Source organism: Lepus europaeus, chromosome X, assembly GCF_033115175.1.
Source record: "Lepus europaeus isolate LE1 chromosome X, mLepTim1.pri, whole genome shotgun sequence".
Taxonomy (NCBI): Eukaryota; Metazoa; Chordata; class Mammalia; order Lagomorpha; family Leporidae; genus Lepus; species Lepus europaeus.
This window is the reverse complement of record NC_084850.1, coordinates 81738752-81759227: the sequence shown is the minus strand read 5'-3', so window position 1 is coordinate 81759227 and position 20476 is coordinate 81738752. Positions and strand designations below refer to the sequence as shown.

Genomic DNA, 20476 nt, shown 5'->3' with positions numbered 1-20476 from the left:
GTTGACATTCTCAAATATCAAGAAAATGCCAGTTCCCTTTTTACGAGCAGTTATTTAGCACCAAATTAATTTGTGCCATTTCTGGATAATCTTTGGCTGACATTTACTGCATCATCCCACCCTCTCTAACCATCCCCCAAAGCAAAATATACCTCTATTTTCATCTGGGTTTTGTGGTGGTGGGCCCTCTTTAATTTGCTGTAGTCGTCTCAGCAACTCTTCCTCGGTACTTTCACCTGAAAGTTTTAAAATGTTTGCCAAATTACAAATGAAAACCAGTGATTCTTGGAACAAGCACACACCACCAGGCAAATATGAGGTTAGGGGCAAACCCATCAAATACTACAACAATGGCCTACAATGATCTGACACACTAATGACAAGAAATAGTATCTTAGTAATAGTTCAGAGAAGTAAGATTAAAAAAAGAAAACAAGGTGTGAGCAGGAACCCAGGTAAAATTCACTTCTTTGGGAGCACAGGTTTACAACCTGTATTTCTAAGTGTCCAGTTTATATCGTACTTTGTGGCTTAATTCTCTATTTCTAAAAATTCCAACTCCAAGAAGTAGATATCATTACCTGCATGTTAAAATGAGGAAACAGGAGTGGGCATTTGGCATAGCAGCTTGAGTGCTTGCCTGGGATGCCCACATCCCATATCAGAGCGCCTGGTTCAAGTCTCCGCTCTTCCACTTCTGATCCGGCTTCCCGCTAATATGCATTCTGGGAGGCAGCAGATGATAGCTCAAATACTTGGTTCCCTGCCACCCATATGGGAGACCCACATGGATTTCCTGGCATTGGCCTGGCCCCACTCTGGCTGTTTTGAGCATTTGGGGAGTGAACCAGCAGCTGGAAAATCTGTCTCCATCTCTCTCTCTCCCCGTCTCTCTCTGTCTCTCTGCCTTTCAAATAAAATGAAAATAAATAACAATTTAAAAAAATGAAATGAGGACACAGACTAAATGACAGACTGCCTTGCCAGAAGCCACACCAAATAACAGCAGAGCCAGAACTCCAACTAAAGCATGTTGACTCAGGTCTGGTACAAATGGCTCAAAATGCTCTGCTTTTCTTAAAATGTATGCTAAAACTTACTTTTTAAAATTTAACCAGCCTTTCAAGGGTTAGTTGAACAGAAATGAGAAAGACAGATACTGGGTTTTAACTAGGATCAAATGAAGCTTAGTACAGTAAAGAGAATCACAAAGTGCAAAGTTCTAATTGCCATTTTACTCACAGCTAGCTTTAGAGCACTACAACTGGGTTAAAATCAGGAAATCAGAAGACAACAAAATATCTTTCCTAAGAGCTAAAGTTCTCATTAGCTATTCCACACTAACATACATGTCTAATAGGTTCTAAAACAGTGCATAAGAGGAAAAGGTTGTTCAGCTCCATTCTTTTCGATTCAGTTCACTAAAATGTTGTAATGGCAAAACTTTAAAAATCTAACTTACATTAATTCCAATATAAATAGGAAGAATCAGGTAATAAAGTAAAGCAGCATATGCCACTTTGCATTCGTTGTACTAAACAATCATATTTCATAATCACTAAACCTTTTGTAAAGTAGGTTGAAAAACACCAAGTAATTTACATATATAAATGACACACAACATACCTGGGGTGCCCAACAAATTGTTATCTCTCATAAGCCTATATTCTTCTTCACTCAGGTTATTTACAAATTGATAGAAAGCTTCTTCCCGATCCAATCGGTCCATCTGACTTCTGCGCTGTGCTGCAGACCGATCACCACTTCCTTTATCGTTAGAATCTGAGTTTTCCATCTTGATGAACAAGTGGAAAATTATCTACGAGAAAGGAGACCAATCTTGAAAACAAACATCACTATATATTCTACACAAGCTTTAATTATGTGAAAATCCAGAAACCAGGTCAAGACCTCAAATGAATGCAATTTCATAACAGAAAAACTCCTGAAAAGCATTACTACCCAGGAAAACACCAGGTCAGGGGTTGGCAAACTACAGCCCTCAGGCTAAATCCAGCCTTGTTGCCTGGTTTTATTCTCCTTCAAATCTAAGAATTTCTCTAAGGGGTTTAAAAAGTATGTTGTGATGTGTAAAAATCATATGAAATTCATATTTCAATGTTCATGAAGTTTAACTGGAACACAGCCACACACATCCACATGTTGTCTATGGCTGCTTCAGTACTATGATGGTAGAGTAGAGCAGTTGTGACAGACTGTAAGTGGCACTCTCATTGCTTCGCACTGCTGCTGTGTACTAGAATTTGCTGTGATGCAGTTCTAACATGAAAGCACTTTAAGTGTCATGTGTATCGCCATACTCTGACTTTTCAAATGACCAATATGTACTCATCATGACAAATAAAAAGTGGACTATGAATGTCATGCTTAAAGGCACAGTAGATGACTTAAAGATTAGATGACATATACTGCATATATTATGCAAAGATACTATAAATGTGCTAAATTCAATACACACTAACGTTAGACTACACACTTGCCATAGTATTCCCAAATCACAGGAAAACGACACTAAAAAATTAGAAAATGTAACTGATGAAATCTTTACTTAATATATACTGAATCTATCTTCTGTATATAAAGATAATTGAAAATGAATCTTGATGTGAATGGAATGGGAGAGGGAGTGGGAGATGGGAGGGGTGCGAGTGGGAGGGAAGTTATGGGGGGGGGGAAGCCAATGTAATCCATAAATTGTACTTTGGAAATTTATATTTACTAAATAAAAAAAAATTAGAAAATGTAAAATGAAATTTAAAAAAAGGGCTGGGCTAGGCCAAAAGCCAGGAGCCTGGGACTCTGTTTGGGTCTCCCACGTGACTAGCAGGAGCCCAGGCACTTGGGCCATCATTTACTGCTCTCCCAGATGCATTAGCAGAGAGTTGGATTGTTCAAGTATTCATTATGCAGCAGATACTTTGCAGAAAATACTTGAATATATATTACTGAACCAATGGTATTAATGGTGATTTCATTTTTGTGGACCTAAATATCCTCAGAGTTTTATGGATTTTTTAGTCAGAAAACTTGAATTTCTCTACCACATAGCACTTTGATGGCTTAACATTGGTATAAAGCTTTATTCTGATTTACCGTACTCAGGGCAAAGATAAAATTTTTCTCTGGGGCTGGCATTGTGGCATAGTGGGGTAAGCCACGGCCTGCAATGCCTGCATCCTATATGGGCACCAGTTCGTGTCCTGCCTGCTCCATTTCCAATCCAGCTCTCTGCTAGGATCTGGGAAAGTAGCAGAAGATGGCCTGAGTATTTGGGCCCTTGCATCCACGTAGGAAACCTGGATAAAGCTCCTGGCTTCAGCCTGGTCCAGCCCCAGCTGGCCATTGCTGCCATTTGGGGAGTGAACCAGTGGATGGGAGATCAATCTCTCTCTCTAATTCTGCCTTTCATCTAAATAAAAAATTAAAAAAATTTTTTTTTCTCTGAATGAGAACTACCCTTCAATTACTATTATCAAACAATGAAAACTTAGGAAATAGCTTTTGCTACAGACTTGATAATATTTCTTAATGAATAACAAACAATGCTTAAATGTGAAACCCATTTATACTGTGAAAAAGTAATTTCAACAGCAACTAACAGTGCATCACAAGTAATATCAGGCTGCTTTATGCACCTCTTATGCTGTTAAAGAAAAAACTCCATTCCCACACTAATTTGGAGCAGATCTACACCTACTGAGCAGAGGGACTTGCTTTGGGGCACAGCTGCCACGCCTACCTCCCCTATGAGCACATTTGAGTCCCAGCTGTTCAAACAAAAAACAAAAAACCTACAGTAGAAAAATGTTTTTTGGAGCTCAATATAAATGCAAAGAAACTTCTATTTCAAAATCCATTTAACTCTGCAACTGAAGAGTCTCCATACAAACTTTAACTGGAAGCAGTAACTGTGGTGTAATGATATGCCGAAAGGTAAATATGAGAATCTAACAAAATTCTCTAAATGCCTTCTCTAAGGGATGAATATGCTTCACTGGAATCATAGGCTTGTGGGTTGCTCAAGGCAGCAGTACCTATCAATGTGAAAAGACATTTTCAAAGATGAAATACAAAAAAATCTCATTTCAAACCAGCAAGCACAGGTGAACATTCGAAAATGACTGGTAAGGAATATTAACTTTTAACCTCAACTAAGCAAAATTCTACACCTCCAAAACAAATGCTATTCTTTTCAGCAGTAAATCTGTATTAGAAAACACTACTCAAATTGTAACTACATTTTACCAAGAAAAACTGTGGAAATTTGACTTCTCTCCATTTTGTGTTTGATCTGCAAAGCCTAAAATATATCTGGCCTTTTATTAGTTTGCCAGCCCCTGTTCTAGATAATACCTTAAGTAAACGTAGTCAAAGATTCTTAATCATTATTTGCACAAACTTAAGGAAATCAAAATACTAGCTGATTTTCACACACTCTCAATTAAGCACACTGATGAAAACCAATGGCAGAAGACAATCTAAAATAAGGGAAAACTCCAAATAAAAAACTTTTTTAATTCTTTGCTTCCCAATCTCAGATTCATCTTATTTAAGTTAACATCAACAAAACTTAATTTTCATGAACATATGTGCTATGGTCTGTCCCCCAAAACCCACATGTTGAAGTTCCAACCCCTATGTTGATGGTATTAGGTGAGTGTGGAGGTGGTTAGATCATAAGGGTGGGACACCTCCCCCCCCCCCCCCCCCAACTTAGTACACTTAAAAAAGAGGCCTCAGAGAGCTGCCTTGCCCCTTCTACCATGTAAGGATACCACAAGAAGGTACCATCCATGAACCAGGAAGTCAGCTCTCACTAGACACCAAATTTGTTGGCACCAAGATCTTGAATTTCCCAAGCCTCTAGTTTTCTCCTGCTTACAACCACCCCAAGTTGACTGACTAGGACAATGTGGAAATTTGATCCTTAGAAAAAAAGGTAGGCTATATTGCTACTAGGATTTAATCGCTACCAAATGAACTACTAGAACTTTCAGAAACCAATCCCAAAGAGAAAAATGAAAACCAACCCTCTTTCAGACATAAAAACACAAAGAAGTCTATTTTGTCAAACTCTGTTTACAGAGTCTAGATAAAATTTATAGACATGGGCACACCTAGGTCTCCATTCTGTTTTTCTAAGATAATTATTTTGAGAATTAGCCTCATATCAAGGAAGCAGGTTGTGGTGGGGCGATGACACATTTCCAGAAAGTTTCCTAGATTCAAGACTTAAAGTTTTGGCCGGCGCCGCAGCTCACTTGGCCTGCGGCGCCAGCACCCCGGGTTCTAGTCCCGGTTGCACCTCTTCCAGTCCAGCTCTCTGCTGTGGCCCGGGAAGGCAGTGGAGGATGGCGCAGGTGCTTGGGCCCCTGCACCCGCATGGGAGACCAGGAAGAAGCACCTGGCTCCTGGCTTCAGATTGGCATAGTTCTGGCTGTGGTGGCCATTTTTGGGGGTGAACCAATGGAAAACGGAAGACCTTTCTGTCTCTCTCTGTCTAACTCTGCTTGTCAAAAAAAAAAAAAAAAAGACTTAAAGTTCCTTAACTTTTAAGTCTAAACTATATAAATTGCTGACAAACGCTGTTTTTATAACTTGAAACTTGAGCAACATTAGAAAAGAGCAGCTTAAAACACTCTTAAAAATTATATGGGGGACCAGCACTGTGGCATAGTGGGTAAGGTTGCCACCTGCAGTGCCAGCATTCCACATGGGCTCCAGTTTGAGACCCGGATGCTCCACTTCTGATCCAGCTCTCTGCTGTGGCCTGGGAAACCAGTGGAAGATGGCCTAAGTCCTTGGGCCCCTGCACCCACGTGGGAGATCCAGAGCAAGCTCCTGTCTCCTGGCTTCAGGTCTGCTCAGCTCCAGCCATTGTGGCCATTTGAGGAGTCAATCAGCAGATGGAAGACCTCCGTCTCTTTCTGTAGCTCTGCCTTTCAAATAAATAAATAAATGAATGAATAAATCTTAAAAAAAATTATATGGGCCAAACAAAAAGAACCCTAATACTTCTACATGTACCTCAAAGGAAGACAATTTTATATTTCTAATAGTAAAAATAGCTGATTTTTAATAAAGTACAAAGGAAAAAGAAACTTTAGCCATAATTTCTCAAACCAAATAAAAAAACTAGGAACATTTGTTAGTATTTTACATGAAAGTTAGGACAAAATCTACTCGCGACATGAACCATTAGTAAATGGTTCTGAAAACAACTGTAGAGTAAGATGGTTTACTATTTATTTGAAAGGCAGAGTTACAGATAGAGAGAAAGAGTGCGTCCATCTGTTGGATCACTCCCCAAATGGCCACAATGGCCAGGGCTAGGCCAGGCCAAAACCAGGAGCTTCTTCCAGGTTTCTCATGTGTGTGCAGGGGCCTAAGCACTTGGGCCATCCTCTGCTGCTTTCTTAGGAGCATTAGCAGAGAGCTGGATCAGAAGTGGAGCAGCCAGGAATTGAACTGCCCATATGGGATGCTGGTGGTACAGGGGACAGCTTTTACCCACTATGCCACAGCACCAGCCAAGATAGTTTTAATGATAAATCATCTTGGGGTGGGCCTTCAGGACAATGATTAAGGCACTGCTTGGGATGCCTGCATTCCATACCAAAAATGCTTGGCTTTAAGTACTATCTCCACTTTCCATTCCAGCTTCCTGATAATAAACACCCTGGGAAGCAGCAGGTAATGGCTCAAGTAGTTGGTTCCCTTCCACCCACATAGGAGACCTGCATTGAGTTCAGTGCTCCTGACTTCGGCTTGGCTCAGCCCCCAGCTATACTGCATATATCTGGGGAGTAAACAAGGAGGTAGAAAATCTCTTTCTTCCTGCTTTTAAAATAAATGGAAACTCAGAGCCAGTGCCATCTCAGACACCAGCATTCCATATGGGCACAGGTTTGAGACCCGGCTGCTCCATATTCAGCTCCAGGCAAATGTGCCTGGGAAAACAGCAGAAGATGGCCTAAGTGCTTGGGTTTCTGCACCTACGTGGAGGACCTGGAAGAAGCTCCAGGCTTGTGGCTCCAGCCTGGCACTGCCTCAGCCATTGTGGCCATTTGGAGGGTGAACTAGCAGATGGAAGATCTCTGTCTCGCCTTCTCTCTTTCAAATAAATAAAAAATAAATGTAAAAAACCATACACACACATACACACACATAAAATACACACACACACAATCTTCCAAGGAAGGAAAAGAACATTCAAATTCTGACATTTGAAGGACATGAATCAAAGATAATTGAAAACACACACCAAGGGCAGTCACAACAGTGTCACAAAGTCTTCAGAGTAATACCCAGGAAAGAAAAGCCCAGAAAGAGCAAAGCCTTGCAAAAATGTAGAAAAGATAAGGAAAAAATGGAATACAAATCAAGAGGCAAGAATGTATAATTTCTAGCAAAACTCTTTAGGCTATCATAGTGGCCAAGAAATGTTAAAATATTAGATTTGAAAAATTATCCAGGGGTCTGCATTGTGGTGCAGTGGCTTGTGTTACTGCCTATGACATCAGCATCCCACAAGAACACTGGTTCAAGTCCTTGCTGTTCCACTTCCGATCCAGTTCCCAGCTGATGCGCCTGGGAAAATAGCATATGGCACAAGTATGTGGACCCCTACACCCATGTGGAAGCCTCAGATGGAATTCTAGGCTTCTGGCTTCAACCTGGCCCCACCCTAGCCATTTGCTGCCATGTGGAGAGTGAACCAGTTGATGGAAGATCTGTTTCTCTCTCTGTCACTGCCTTTCAAATAAATAAATATTTTTTAAAGATTTATTTATTTATCTGAAAGAGTTACACAAAGAGGAGAGGCAGAGAGAGAGAGAGAGGTCTTCCATCCGCTGGTTCACTCCCCAACTGGCCACAACGGCCAGAGCTGCGCTGATCCGAAGGCAGGAGCCGGGAGCTTCTTCCGGGTCTCCCATGCGGGTGCAGGGGCCCAAGGACTTGGGTCATCTTCTACTGCTTTCCCAGGCCATAGCAGAGAGCTGAATGGGAAGTGGAACAGCCAGGTCTCAAACTGGTGCCCATATGGGATGTCGGCGCTTCAGGCCAGGGTATTAACCTGTTGCGCCACAGCGATGGCCCTGCAAATAAATAAATCTTAAAAAAAAAAAAAAAAACAACTATCCAGAGACAGGGATCATTGTGCAGGTTAAGCTGCCACCTGCAATGCTGGCATCCCGTATGAGGGCCTATTCAAGTCTCAGCTGCTCCATTTCCACTCAAGATCCCTGCTAATGCACCTAAGAAGCAGCAGAAGATGGCCCAAGTGCCTGGGCCCTTGCCACCCACATGGGAGATCCGGATGAAGTTCCTGGCTCCTGGTTTCAGCATGGCCCAACCCTGGCTGTTATGGCCATTAGGAGGGTAAACCAGTGGAGGAAAGACCTCTTTCTCTCTCACTCCAACTCTGCCTTTCAAACAAATCTTAAAAAAAAAAAAGACTAGGAAAATCCATTAAGGAAAAATTTCAAGGAAAAAACTGAAATAGCAATGTCCACAAGAAACAATGCAAACCACAATATGTAATTTAAAAATTCTAAAGAGCTACATTACAGTAAAAAAAGGTGAAATTTACTTTAGTATCTTATTTATCCAACACAGCAAATACCATTATTTCAACATTTTATCAATACAAAATCAATAAGGTGTTTTTACATACTTTTTTTACAATACTAAGTCTTCAAAAAATGATGTGTATTTTACACTTACAGCACATCTAAAATTGGATGCTAAATTTTCAACCATTAAAGTGGAACATAGTCCAACCAAAACCATATAGTTGTGTTTAGTGGAAAAAAAGGTTTATGCTATCATTTCAGTTTTTAAACTTAAAGTGGAAGAAAAACAAAACTCAGTTCCAGTTACACTAAGCCGCATTTCAAGTATCTAAGAGCCACATGTAGTTTGTGACTACCAGACAGCACAGCTTTGAAGCATTTCTTTATAATGTAGAGAAATCCCACACATAATTTTAAATGCTCCCAATATACTGTTCATAGCAAACCCACTATTTATACATCCCTTCTGCTTTTCAAAAATAAAAATGTTGAATACTTCACAGACATGCATGGGGTAATTCTTGCCTATGTTCACCAATATTCAAGAACTCACTCTTGACCTTTTAGAATTTCTACAATTTCCCACATGGAAACTAGAAACAAAACATTATGAGGGAGCTACAAAAAGTTCACTTTAAATTCACAGCTTTTCACTCCAGTATTTTCATGAATTTTCAAAGCCCACTCCCCCCATATCTCTATTCAAAACTCCCGATACTGTGATTTTCTTGGATTCTATTCCACTCAAGAGATTTTTCTTTTGTTTAACTTCCTAATTAAAAATTTTAACAATGGGACTCACAAAGCAACCTGTGAACAAATCTAAATCCCTGTTCCTTCTGTAACAGGAGTAACATGCTGCTCTCCTTTGCACCTAGGAGGGTACTGCAAAATGTTCATGGAAGAATAGAATTAAATGATACATTTGTTTTTTAAAAGATTTTATATGTTTTACTTGAAAATCAGAGTTACAGAGAGGCAGAGGCAGAGTGAGAAAGTCTTCCATCCGCTGGTTCACTTTCCAGATAGCTGCAAAGGCAGGAGCTGTGCTGATCCAAAGCCAGGAGCCAGGAGCTTCTTCCAGGTCTCCCACATGGTTGCAGTGGCCCAAGGACTTTGGCCAACTTCTACTGCTTTCCCAGGCCACAGTAGAAGCTGGATCAGAAGTGGAGCAGCCGGGACTTGAACCGAAGCCCATACGGAACGCTAGCACTGCAGGCAGCGGCTTTACCTGCTACACCACAGCGTTGGCCCTGGTACATTTATTTTGGTGCAAAACCTTTTTGAAATCTATTGAATTATTTCATAATACCTTTTTCTGTGACTTTTTAAAGATTTATTTAATTGAAAGGTACAATGACAGAGATCTTCCATCCACCAGTTCACTCCCTAAATGGCCCCATAACAGCTAGGCTGAGCTAGGACAATAAGGAGTGGGAACTCCTTCAGGGTCTCCTATGTGGCTGGCAGTAACCCAAGTACTTGAGATATCTGTCACCTGCTGTTTCCCATGCACATTAGCAGGGAGCTGGCTTGAAAACAGAGCTGCCATGACTCAAACTGACACTCTCATAATTAGATGTGGGCATCCCATGCATCAACTCAACCCACTGTGTCACAACACCTGCCTTTCCGTGATTTTTTTTGAAGACCACATGTATGCACGGATTTCACAATTTTCTGCACCCGAATAAATTTATCTTTTAATTCCATTTCCTACAAACTTTCTGAAGTACCTTGGTAAATGACAGAGAAAAACGAAAGGAATTCTATTCTTGCAACACACTTACTTGTGATCTCAAAATTGTAACCCAACTAGCAAGTCTTCATTAAACAGAATGCTGTGTTTTCCCTAAGGTGCACGTTTCCATCAAAGCAGCAGTTTATTCCTTGTAGTTGCTTAAGGGAATTGGAGAGAAAAACTGATTCGCTTCTCTACTTTCCCAAAGCCTGAATCCTTTATGCTTTGATTCTGCAGTTCCCCAGGACTGGGAATGAGAGTCAAGAGATTTCATCACTGGCAAGGCATCTCTACCCTAACCTGACATTTAAAGGGTGAGTTACGGCTGCCAACACCTGCAGAGGTCCCCTGGCCTAGAGGCAAATAACATTTTATAAGAAAAGGAAATCCTTGGGTCTGCATTGTGGCTTAGCAGGTAAAGCTGCCACCTACAGAGCACCAGGTCTGGTTGAGTCTCAGCTGCTGCACTTCCAATCCAGCTCCCCGCTAATTGCAGGGGGAAAGCAGCAGAAGATGGCCCAAGTGTTTGGGCCCCTGCCACCCATCTGGGAGACCCAAATGATGCTCCTGGCTTTGGCCTGACCAGCCCAGGCCATGCGGCCATTTGGGGAGCGAACCGGTAGATGGAAGATTCATCCCCCCCCCCATTTCAAATAAATAAATCAATCTTGAAAAATAAAAAAAAGGAAATCCTGAATGTAAACTATATTCTCAAAGGTCCTGTAAACCTTAAATGAGCCTGGTCTCATTTAAACAGTCCTTCACTAACTGGCATAAAATGAAGAAATAAAATAAATCTAAACCACAAGTTCTGCCTCACAGATGATATGCCACTATTACTTGCTAAATGAAAAATATAATAAAATTAAAGCCAAAGATAATAGGGAAGCTTAGTTCAAATGGTCAAATACAGATTCTTCTGCATTTTGATATGAAAATATTAGTGAAGAATTACTTTAAAATGGGCCTCCAGATTCTACTTTATGATAAAAAAAAAACACTGAGCAATCCTTACACACTCCTGGGTTCCATCAACATCATCATAAATCAATGTATTTAGTTACCTCAAGTTATATTACTCATGTGCATAATTCAGAAATTTTGGCTTGGGGCTGCTGTAGTAGTGGGTTAAGCTGCTATGATCAGAGTGTGGGTTCAAGTCCTGGCTGCTCTACTTCCAATTTAGCTCCTTGCTAATGCACCTGGGAAGGCAGCGGAAGGTGGCCCAACTGCTTAGGTTCCTGACACCCATGTGGGAGAACTAACACCCAATGAGCCTGGCTGCTGGCTTCAGCCTGGCCCAGCCCTGACTGCTGCAGACGCTTGCAGACTAAAGATCTCTATTCGTCTCCACCTCCCTCTTGGTCTCTCTGCCTTTCAAATAGATAAATCTTCATGAAACAACTTTGGCTTGACATATGATTAGCATCAGACATTCTAAAAAGATTTATTTATTTATTTATTTATTTGAAAGGCAGAGTTAGAGAAGGGGCGGGGGGGGTGGAAGAAAGAGAGAGAGACTGATTATCTTCCATCCACTGATTCACTCCCCAAATGGCTGTAATGGTCAGGGCTGAGCCAGGCCAAAGCCAGGAGCCAGGAATTCCATCTGGTCTCCCACATGGGTGCAGAGGCCCAAGAACTTGAGTCATCTTCCACTGCTTTCCCAGTAGCATTAGAAGGGAGCTGGATCAGAGGTGGAGCAGCCAGGACTCGAACCAGTGCCTATGAGACGCTGGCACTGCAGTCGGCAGCTTAACCTGCTACACAACACCAGCACCTACATCAGCCATTTTTAGATATTTCAATGAAAAGATTACCAATAAAATAAAAAGAGTGAAAAAATAAATGTTAAGTCACTCAGGAAAAAAAGGGAGGCAGGGTGATGTCATAATGGGTTAAGCCACTGCCTGTGATGCCAGCATACCATGTCAGAGGCTGGGTTTGAGTCCTGGCTGCTCTGCTTCCAATCTAGCTCCCTGCTAATGTATTTGGGAAGGAGCAGAAGACACCTGAAGTGCTTTGGAACCCTGCCACCCATACGGGAGATGCAAATGGAGTTTCTGGCTCCTGGCTTCCACCCTGCTTCACCCTGGCCATTGTGGCCATTTGGAAAATGAAGCAGCAGATGGAAGTTCTCTCTCTGCCTTTAAAAAAATCTGAAAAAAATCACTTCATTGTCTCCGTGTTTAGAAGCAATACCCATGGTATATTTATACAGCCCTTTCACCTATACTTCATTTAACCCGCAAAACAATCCCATGAAGTAGAAATCACCTCCACTTTATAGGTAACAAACAGAAGCAGGAGAGGAAGCAATTTAGCAAAGACCAGGAGGCTATTAAGTGGGAAAGGCAGTGATTAACCCAGGTCTCCACATTCTGAATCCAGTCATCTTCTCACTAAATGACAACATGCATTGTCATGATTATATACTTATTTAATCTCACTATGAGCTTTTTATACCAAGCTCATACCATGGTCATTCCTTGCATGCAAACTTCAAAAATGACCCAACACCTTTTATAAGCAGCATGAATCCAGTCAACTTTTTGTATGTTTGTATTAAATATAGTTTCCCCCTAAAGACCACATTTCATTAACCATCTTTTTTTTCAGAGTACTATGTGACAATACATCCAAATCCCTTCCTGAAAACAATCAGTCAAATTAGAAATTTAGCCCAGTCTTCTCAAAAAACTACTTATTTGATCAATGATAAATTTAATTTGGATGAAGAAAAATCAGCAAGAAAACCAACCCTAAGATTTATTCAGTAATTAGGTAATTTCAAGCATATTTTATGAAGGCACTTCAAAAACATCATGAAAAAAATAAAGTGTAAATTAATCTTGGTGCAAAAGTTTTTTGGAAATCTATATATATTTTCATAATATACATTTCCATGAGCTATTTGAAGTCTCCTCATTTTTACCATGAGAATTTTAAAGCAGTCAACAATCTCAATTTCTCCTAGTCTTCATCATGTGTTAATGTAAACTATGCAAATCATGTTTCTGACTACTGCTGAAAAGTATCATTTAATTCTCTTGCTCCAAGCACAAAACCTTCGAAAATGTAATGCTGTTATGACATTAGGGCCAAAAGTCACTAAAATCATTGTCCAGTACTAACGGGAGGCCTGGTGCTAAATATTAAGCACACACACATACTATTTTCGAAAGACATACTACATAATAGAACTCAATTGAGAAGACATAAGGCATCAAAAATTACTGTTAACAGACTTTTGAAAACTAAACTCTGAACCGTTAAGTGAAATGCATGCTAAGTACCAATAAAAAAAATAGTCAGTATCTGTAAAGTACAGAAGAAGTGACTTCTTTTTAAAGCCAAAGAGTAATGAATGACAGAGAGGTAAGGTAACCTAACATCTGGAGTCCCAGGCTCCTAGTTTCAGCGTGGCCCAGCCCTGGCTGTTGAGGCCATTTGGGGAGTAAATCAGCAGATGGGCAGATCTCTGTCTCTGTCACTCTGCTTTTCAAATAAACAAATCTTAAAAAGAGAAAGTACAGGCCGGCACCGTGGCTTAACAGGCTAATCCTCTGCCTTGCAGCGCCGGCACACCGGGTTCTAGTCCCGGTTGGGGCGCCGGATTCTATCCCAGTTGCCCCTCTTCCAGGCCAGCTCTCTGCTATGGCCCGGGAAGGCAGTGGAGGATGGCCCAAGTGCTTGGGCCCTGCACCCGCATGGGAGACCAGGAGAAGCACCTGGCTCCTGCCTTCGGATCAGCACAATGCGCCGGCCGTGGCGGCCATTGGAGGGTGAACCAACGGCAAAGGAAGACCTTTCTCTGTCTCTCTCACTATCCACTCTGCCTGTCAAAAAAAAAAAAAAAGTACACTCTTAAAAGAGAAGGGCAAGTACTATTTTTTTCCCAATAGAGCTGCCTTAAGAATCCCATAAAGGAGATAAAATTAATGATGTGATCCTTTTCATTAAATCAAAGAAAATGTTAGCTTAATAATACCATTACAGGGGCCGGTGCTGTGGCACAGCAGGTTAAAGCCCCGGCATCCCATATGTTCTATTCCTGGCTGCTCCTCTTCCAATCCATCTCTCTGCTATGGCCTGGGATAGCAGTAGAGGATGACCCAAGTCCTTGGGCCCCTGCACCCATGTGGGAAACCCGGAAGAAGCTCCTGGCTCCAGATCGGCACAGCTCCAGCCGTTGCAACCATCTGGGGAGTGAACCAGCAGATGGAAGACCTCTCTCTCTCTGTCTCTGTAACTCTGTCTTTCAAATAAATAAAATAAATCTTAAAAAAAAAATACAATTACAGGGGCCAGTGCTATGGCATAGCAGGTGAGGCTGCCTGTAGCACCAGCATCCCATATGAGCACTGGTTCAAGTCCTGGCTGCTCCACTTCCCATCCAGCTCCCTGCTAATGACCAGGGAAAGCAGCAGAAGATGCCCCAAGTATTTGGGCCTCTGCACCCACATTGAAAACCCAGAAGAAGCTCCTGGCTTCAGATTGGTGCAGCTCTGGCTGTTGAAGCCATTTGGGTAGTGAACTAGTGAATGGACGATCTCTCTCTGTCTCTCCCTTTTTCAGTAACTCTGCCTTTCAAATAAAATAAATAAATCTTTAAAAAATACCATTACGAGAATTTTAAAAATCCTGTATTCAGCTGTTAAGAGTTAAATCACAAAGAAATGCTAGTTGCCAGCATCCCATATGGGTGCCAATTCAAGTTCTGGCTGCTCCACTTCTGATCCAGCTCTCTGTTATGGCCTGGGAAAGTGGTGGAAGATGGCCGATCTCCTTGGGCCTCTGCACCTGCATGGGAGACCTGGAAGAAGCTCCTGGCTTCAGATTGGCGCAGCTCCAGCCACTGTGGACATCTGGGGAGTGAACCAGCAGATGGAGGATCTCTCTCTGTCTCTGCTTTTCGGTAACTCTGTCTTTCTGCAACTCTTTCAAATAAATCAATCTTAAAAAAAAAAAAGAAATGCTAAATTTGAGGTCAGGATATGAAGTACTATCATACATATACACATCAAGAGTGTTAGGAATGCTTCAAATAGATTGTTTAAAGTTTCATGGCATGTGTAACTGACAAATACATGCTGTTAACGACCAGTTTTATTTCACACATGGATGGCAAGGTGGAATTCAGTTCTGTGAATAGACAAAAAAGATACTGCGCTCTAGCATTGACTATAACTTGGCTTCGTGAATTTGGTCAATTCATTTAACCTCTTGAGCCTCAGACCTGGATCCATCAATATTAGAGTGCTTGTTGAAACCACCTACAAGATGCCTTCCAGTTCAAAGAACCTATGATTGTGAATCAGACATAATCTAGGTCACATTGCTGAATTCAGAAAAGTAAAGCTTAAGTAATTAACATTAATAACTAGCACAGAAGCTCAGAAGCTGTATTTGTCTCATGGCCACTGTGTTCATTATGCACTTCTACTTTCCCTTAAGTGACTATGTTACCGTTTTGAAACTAAGGAAAGGTGCTGGTATTGTGGCACAGTGGGTTAAGCCACCGCTTGGGATGGCTGCATCCCATACTGGAATGCCCAGTTCGAATTCTGGCTCATTCGTGCTTCAGTTCAGCTTCCTGCTAACGCACCTAGGAGGCAGTTTATGGTGACTCTTGTACTTGGGTTCCTGCCACTCATGTGGGAGACCCAGATGGAGCTCCTGGCTTCACCTTGGCCCAGCACTGGCTGTTGCAGACATTTGAGGAGTGGACCAGCAGATAGAAGATCGAGCTCTGTTACTCTGCCTTTTAAATAAATCTTAAAAAAAAGCAAGCAGGGTAGAGCTGATTTGATGTTTCATTGCCTTTACTCACCAAAAGACACCCCTTAGCAACCCATCAAAGGATACTACCATAGGTATCCAATACTGCAGATACTATAGCAGTGAGATTATAAAATATTATCTGAATGGTAGACCTAACCTAAGACCATGCCAAATGTTGTCAATTGATAGGATCATGATAGTTAAAACAGGAAGCTATTATGACATTTCATCTCACTTGAAGTATTTTAATTTAGATAGTGAATTCAATCTTCAATTATCTATTTCTTGTTCTTTTATTACTGAGCTGTGTCACTAAAGTATAATCTGGTCTCATCCATAAACTCAATTTTGACTTGCTTCTTTATTTCCAAGAAGTAAAATAGCCTCAAAAAACACAGTTTTTTAATTTAAAAATTCTCACTGCAAAATCACTGGTTACTAGCAGTGTTGGTGTTCACAAGTAACAGAAGTACTATTTTAAGAATCTGAGTTTCTGGAGCAGGCGTTGTAGAACAGTGGGTTAAGCTGCTGTCTGTGACACTGGCATCTCATATGAGTGCTGGTTTGAGTCCTGGCTGTTCCAATTTCTATCCAGCACCCTGCTAACATGCCTGGAAAAGTAGACAAGATGGCCCAAGTCCTTGGACCCCTGCCACTCACATGAGAGACCTAGATGAAGCTCCAGGCTCCTGGACTGACCCTGATCCAGCCTTAGCTATTGTGGCCATTAGGTGAGTGACTCAGAGAATGAAGATCTCTGTCTCTCCCTTTCTCTGTGTCACTCTGCCTTTCAAATAAAAAACCCCCTAGGTTTCTTACAAAAAAAAAATCAACTTTTTAAAAAGAGTGAAACCAATTTCAAGAATTAAAATCACTTGACAAGAAAAGATTATGTACACCAATCACTGTTATATTTGAGGACAATTAACTTTGTATTTAAGAACAAACATACTGACAACTGTCTTTGCCAAAGCAGTGCTCCTACACAGAAATGATACAAGAAGGGAGATTGCATATCCCTGGTTTTTCCAAAAGAGTACTGGTTTATACTTAAGTTTTGTTACAGTAGTCATTAAGACACCCCCCCCCCCCGCCAAAGTATCCTACTTTGGGTAACTTATACAGTCATGTGAATTATAGCTGACACTAAATGGAATTTGGTCAAGGCAAGATGGAAATTGGGGGGTTGACACTGTGGTGCAGCGGGTGGGTAAGCCACCGCCTGGCATCCCATATGGGTGCTGGTTTGGGTCCAGCTCCCTGGACCTCCCTTTCCTGGAAAGGAAACAGAGGATGGCCCAAGTCCTTGAGCCCATGCCACCCAAGCAGGAGACCTCTGTCTCTCCCTCTAATTCTGCCTTTCAAATAAATCAATCTTCTTACAAAAGATGGAAACTATAGTTAACTACTTTCTTCCTACAGTCAAGGGGAGATCAGAAGGAATGGGACTCCTTCATTCCAGACAAGATTTAAGATATTAAACATTAATATCTCCTTCCCTCCAGGAAGTATCATGTTCACCACCAGACTGTCAAATATTGTTAACAGCAGCCCAACTTGTAGTTGTGGAAATTACTGCAAGAGATAAAAGAATCTGGGTCGGCGCTGTGGTGCAGTGGTTAACGCCCTGGCCTGAAGCGCCAGCATCCCATATGGGCGCCAGTTCGAGACCCGGCTGCTCCAATTCCCATCCAGCTCTCTGCTTTGGCCTGGGAAAGCAGAAGATGGCCCAAGTCCTTGGGCCCCTGCACCCATATGGGAGACCCGGAAGAATTTCCTGGCTCCTGGCTTCAGATCGGCACAGTTCCAACCGTTGCGGCCAATTGTGGAGTGAACCATAAGATGGAGGACCTCTCTCTCTCTGTGTAACTCTTTCAAATAAATAAATAATTTTTTTAAAAGAGAGAGATGCATTAATCTATACTCATAAACCAGGCACTCTCCACAGATACTTGTCTCACATACATATAGGTGCTATTATGATTAGAGAAATTGAAAAGCTATAGTTGCTATTATGATTAGGGAAATTTAAAGCTTGGGTTGGGGCACATCTAGAGCAAAAGTATCTACTATATATTTTAGGAGGAAAGACACAAATTCACAAATATATTCCTAAAATCGAGGTACTGACAAAAGGAAAACTGAACTCTTGACTGTGTGGGAAACTTCTAGATTCAAGGTTGAGAAAAAAAATAATGAAGGTGGAGCTGGCGTTATGGCATGGCAGGTTAAGCTGCCACCTGGAACACCAGTATGGGTGCCTGTTCTGATCCCCGGGGCTGCTTCACTTCTGTTCCAGCTCCCTGCTAAAGTGCTTGAGCCCCTGCCACCCACATGGGAGACCCAAAAGCTCTTGGGTCCTGGCTTCAGCCTGCCCCAGTCCTGGCCATTGTGGCCATCTAGAGACTGAGCCAGCAGATGAGAAATCTAACTCTGACTCTTGAATAAATAAATAAATATTTCTTAAAAATGAAGGAAATAAATGAACATAGAAGTACTACTGCTTTCTTACACTGCTAATGAAAACTCCAAAATATTATTTAACTGGATACTTTTTATAAAATCAGTGTACAGTAAGGTATTGGAAATTTGTGTTATATAAAAAATGTTAAAGAAATGGACTTATAAAAAAAAGTTTGCCCCCATCTAGACAGTGGCCCAAAATTCTAGAACCAATTCATTGGCATGGGTTTGACAGAAGCCTAAAGGCACTACAGTTTAGTAATTTCAGTGTCAGACAACTTGGGATAAAATGAGGGTTCTACCATCTACTGTTTACCTGAGGACAAATTACTTAACCTCTTCACTGAGTCTCATTTTCCTCTGTAAAACACTTAAATCCTCATAAGGCTATACTTTGAGCATTATGAAATAATGCATTTAGAGCACAGGGCCTATCACATAGGCCTTCAGAAGTTAGCATGAGTTTAGGCTAATAATCCACCCCAGCTTGCCTGGCACAGTCCATATTTGTACCTACTGTCCAGGAATAATTATCAATGTCCCTTGCTCTTTTTTTTTTAACAGGCAGAGTGGACAGTGAGAGAGAGAGAGAAAGGTCTTCCTTTTCCATTGGTTCACCCTCCAATGGCTGCTGCAGCCGGCACACTGTGGCCAGCGCACTGTGCTTATCCAAATCCAGGAGCCGGGTGCTTCTCCTGATTTCCCAAGCAGGTGCAGGGCCCAAGGACTTGGGCCATCCTCCTATACACTCCCAGGCACAGCAGAGAGCTGGACTGGAAGAGGGGCAACCGGGACAGAATCCGGCGCCCCGACCAGGACTAGAACCCGGTGTGCCGGCGCCACAGGTGGAGGATTAGCCTAGTGAGCCACAGCGCCGGCCCCTTTTGCTCTTAAGAAGTGTTTTGGGTAGCAAATTATGTAGTTACTTTAACAATGATGATAATGAAAAGTTAATGCTAATTAGACTATTATATATCAATTATTACTTTTTAAATCTTGAAGTAAAAAAATAATCAAACACCTCACAAAATAATTTAAGAATATATTCCTGTAAGATATTCTGCTGACATTTCACTTAGTTACTCAATAAGCATTTAAATACTATTTTATTTACACTCATGTCATTCCAACAATGATTTATGGCCATAATTTTTTTTTTGTGCTTTCTGTTCTAGATAGGTTTTGGTAAACTTCAGACATTATTTTAAAAATTCACAGGTAAAGCACTGATTGAGTTCCAGGTACTCAGAAACATTACCCTTTGAATTCCCAGTGAGAAGTACCCATTCTCATCATGAAGAATGCCCAAGACCAATTAACATCTATCAAAGAGCCCATCCAACCACAAGGCCTGGAAAACAGAACAATAAATATTTGTAAACATGCATTCTACATATAAATTATCAGGAGACGCAACAAAAAATAAATTACCTGACTGTTATGACATAGTATTGAAATACAATAAACTGGATTTTAGTTTTCTTCACACTCTGCTCTAGAAAAAAAAAGAATTCATTATTCTTCCTCTTTTATAAGATATACATTTTCTTTGAAATAGACACATCCTTTAAAAAATACACATCCTATGTATGTCAGTTACACATACCATAACCCAACCTAATTCATTATTACTATTAGGGATATTTGGGGCAACCAAAGAAGTTAGATATAACATTTCCTTTAAAGGCTGAAAGTCATTCTATCTTTTAATATAAACTTACTTAAAACAGGCCTTCCCTTATCAGACCAGTAATTACTTTCAGATTCTTATAATCACTTTCGAGGACTTCTCTGGCACATTACACTAACCTAAGGCAGGAAATGAAAGTATTAAAAAGCACCAGGACATCTTGAGCTAAAGAATGCTAACATGTTTCCGTAAGAGGACAGT

At 41.2% G+C, this 20476-nt stretch overlaps 1 protein-coding gene across 3 annotated transcripts in view; it reads right to left on the bottom strand.

Annotated features, from left to right (window-relative positions):
* Positions 1 to 20476, bottom strand: part of RLIM (ring finger protein, LIM domain interacting) — a 30917-nt gene that overhangs the window by 8754 nt on the left and 1687 nt on the right. The window contains exons 2-5 of one of the 3 annotated variants that reach the window (XM_062182929.1): positions 20017 to 20080; positions 19844 to 19936; positions 1627 to 1819; positions 153 to 236 (exon numbers count right to left, since the gene is read on the bottom strand). In XM_062182929.1, the coding sequence (XP_062038913.1) occupies positions 153 to 236; positions 1627 to 1795 (253 nt within the window). In that variant the 5' untranslated portion in view covers positions 1796 to 1819; positions 19844 to 19936; positions 20017 to 20080. The remainder of the gene's footprint in view (positions 1 to 152; positions 237 to 1626; positions 1820 to 19843; positions 19937 to 20016; positions 20081 to 20476) is intronic. The other 2 variants (XM_062182927.1, XM_062182928.1) reach the window with 2 other exon arrangements.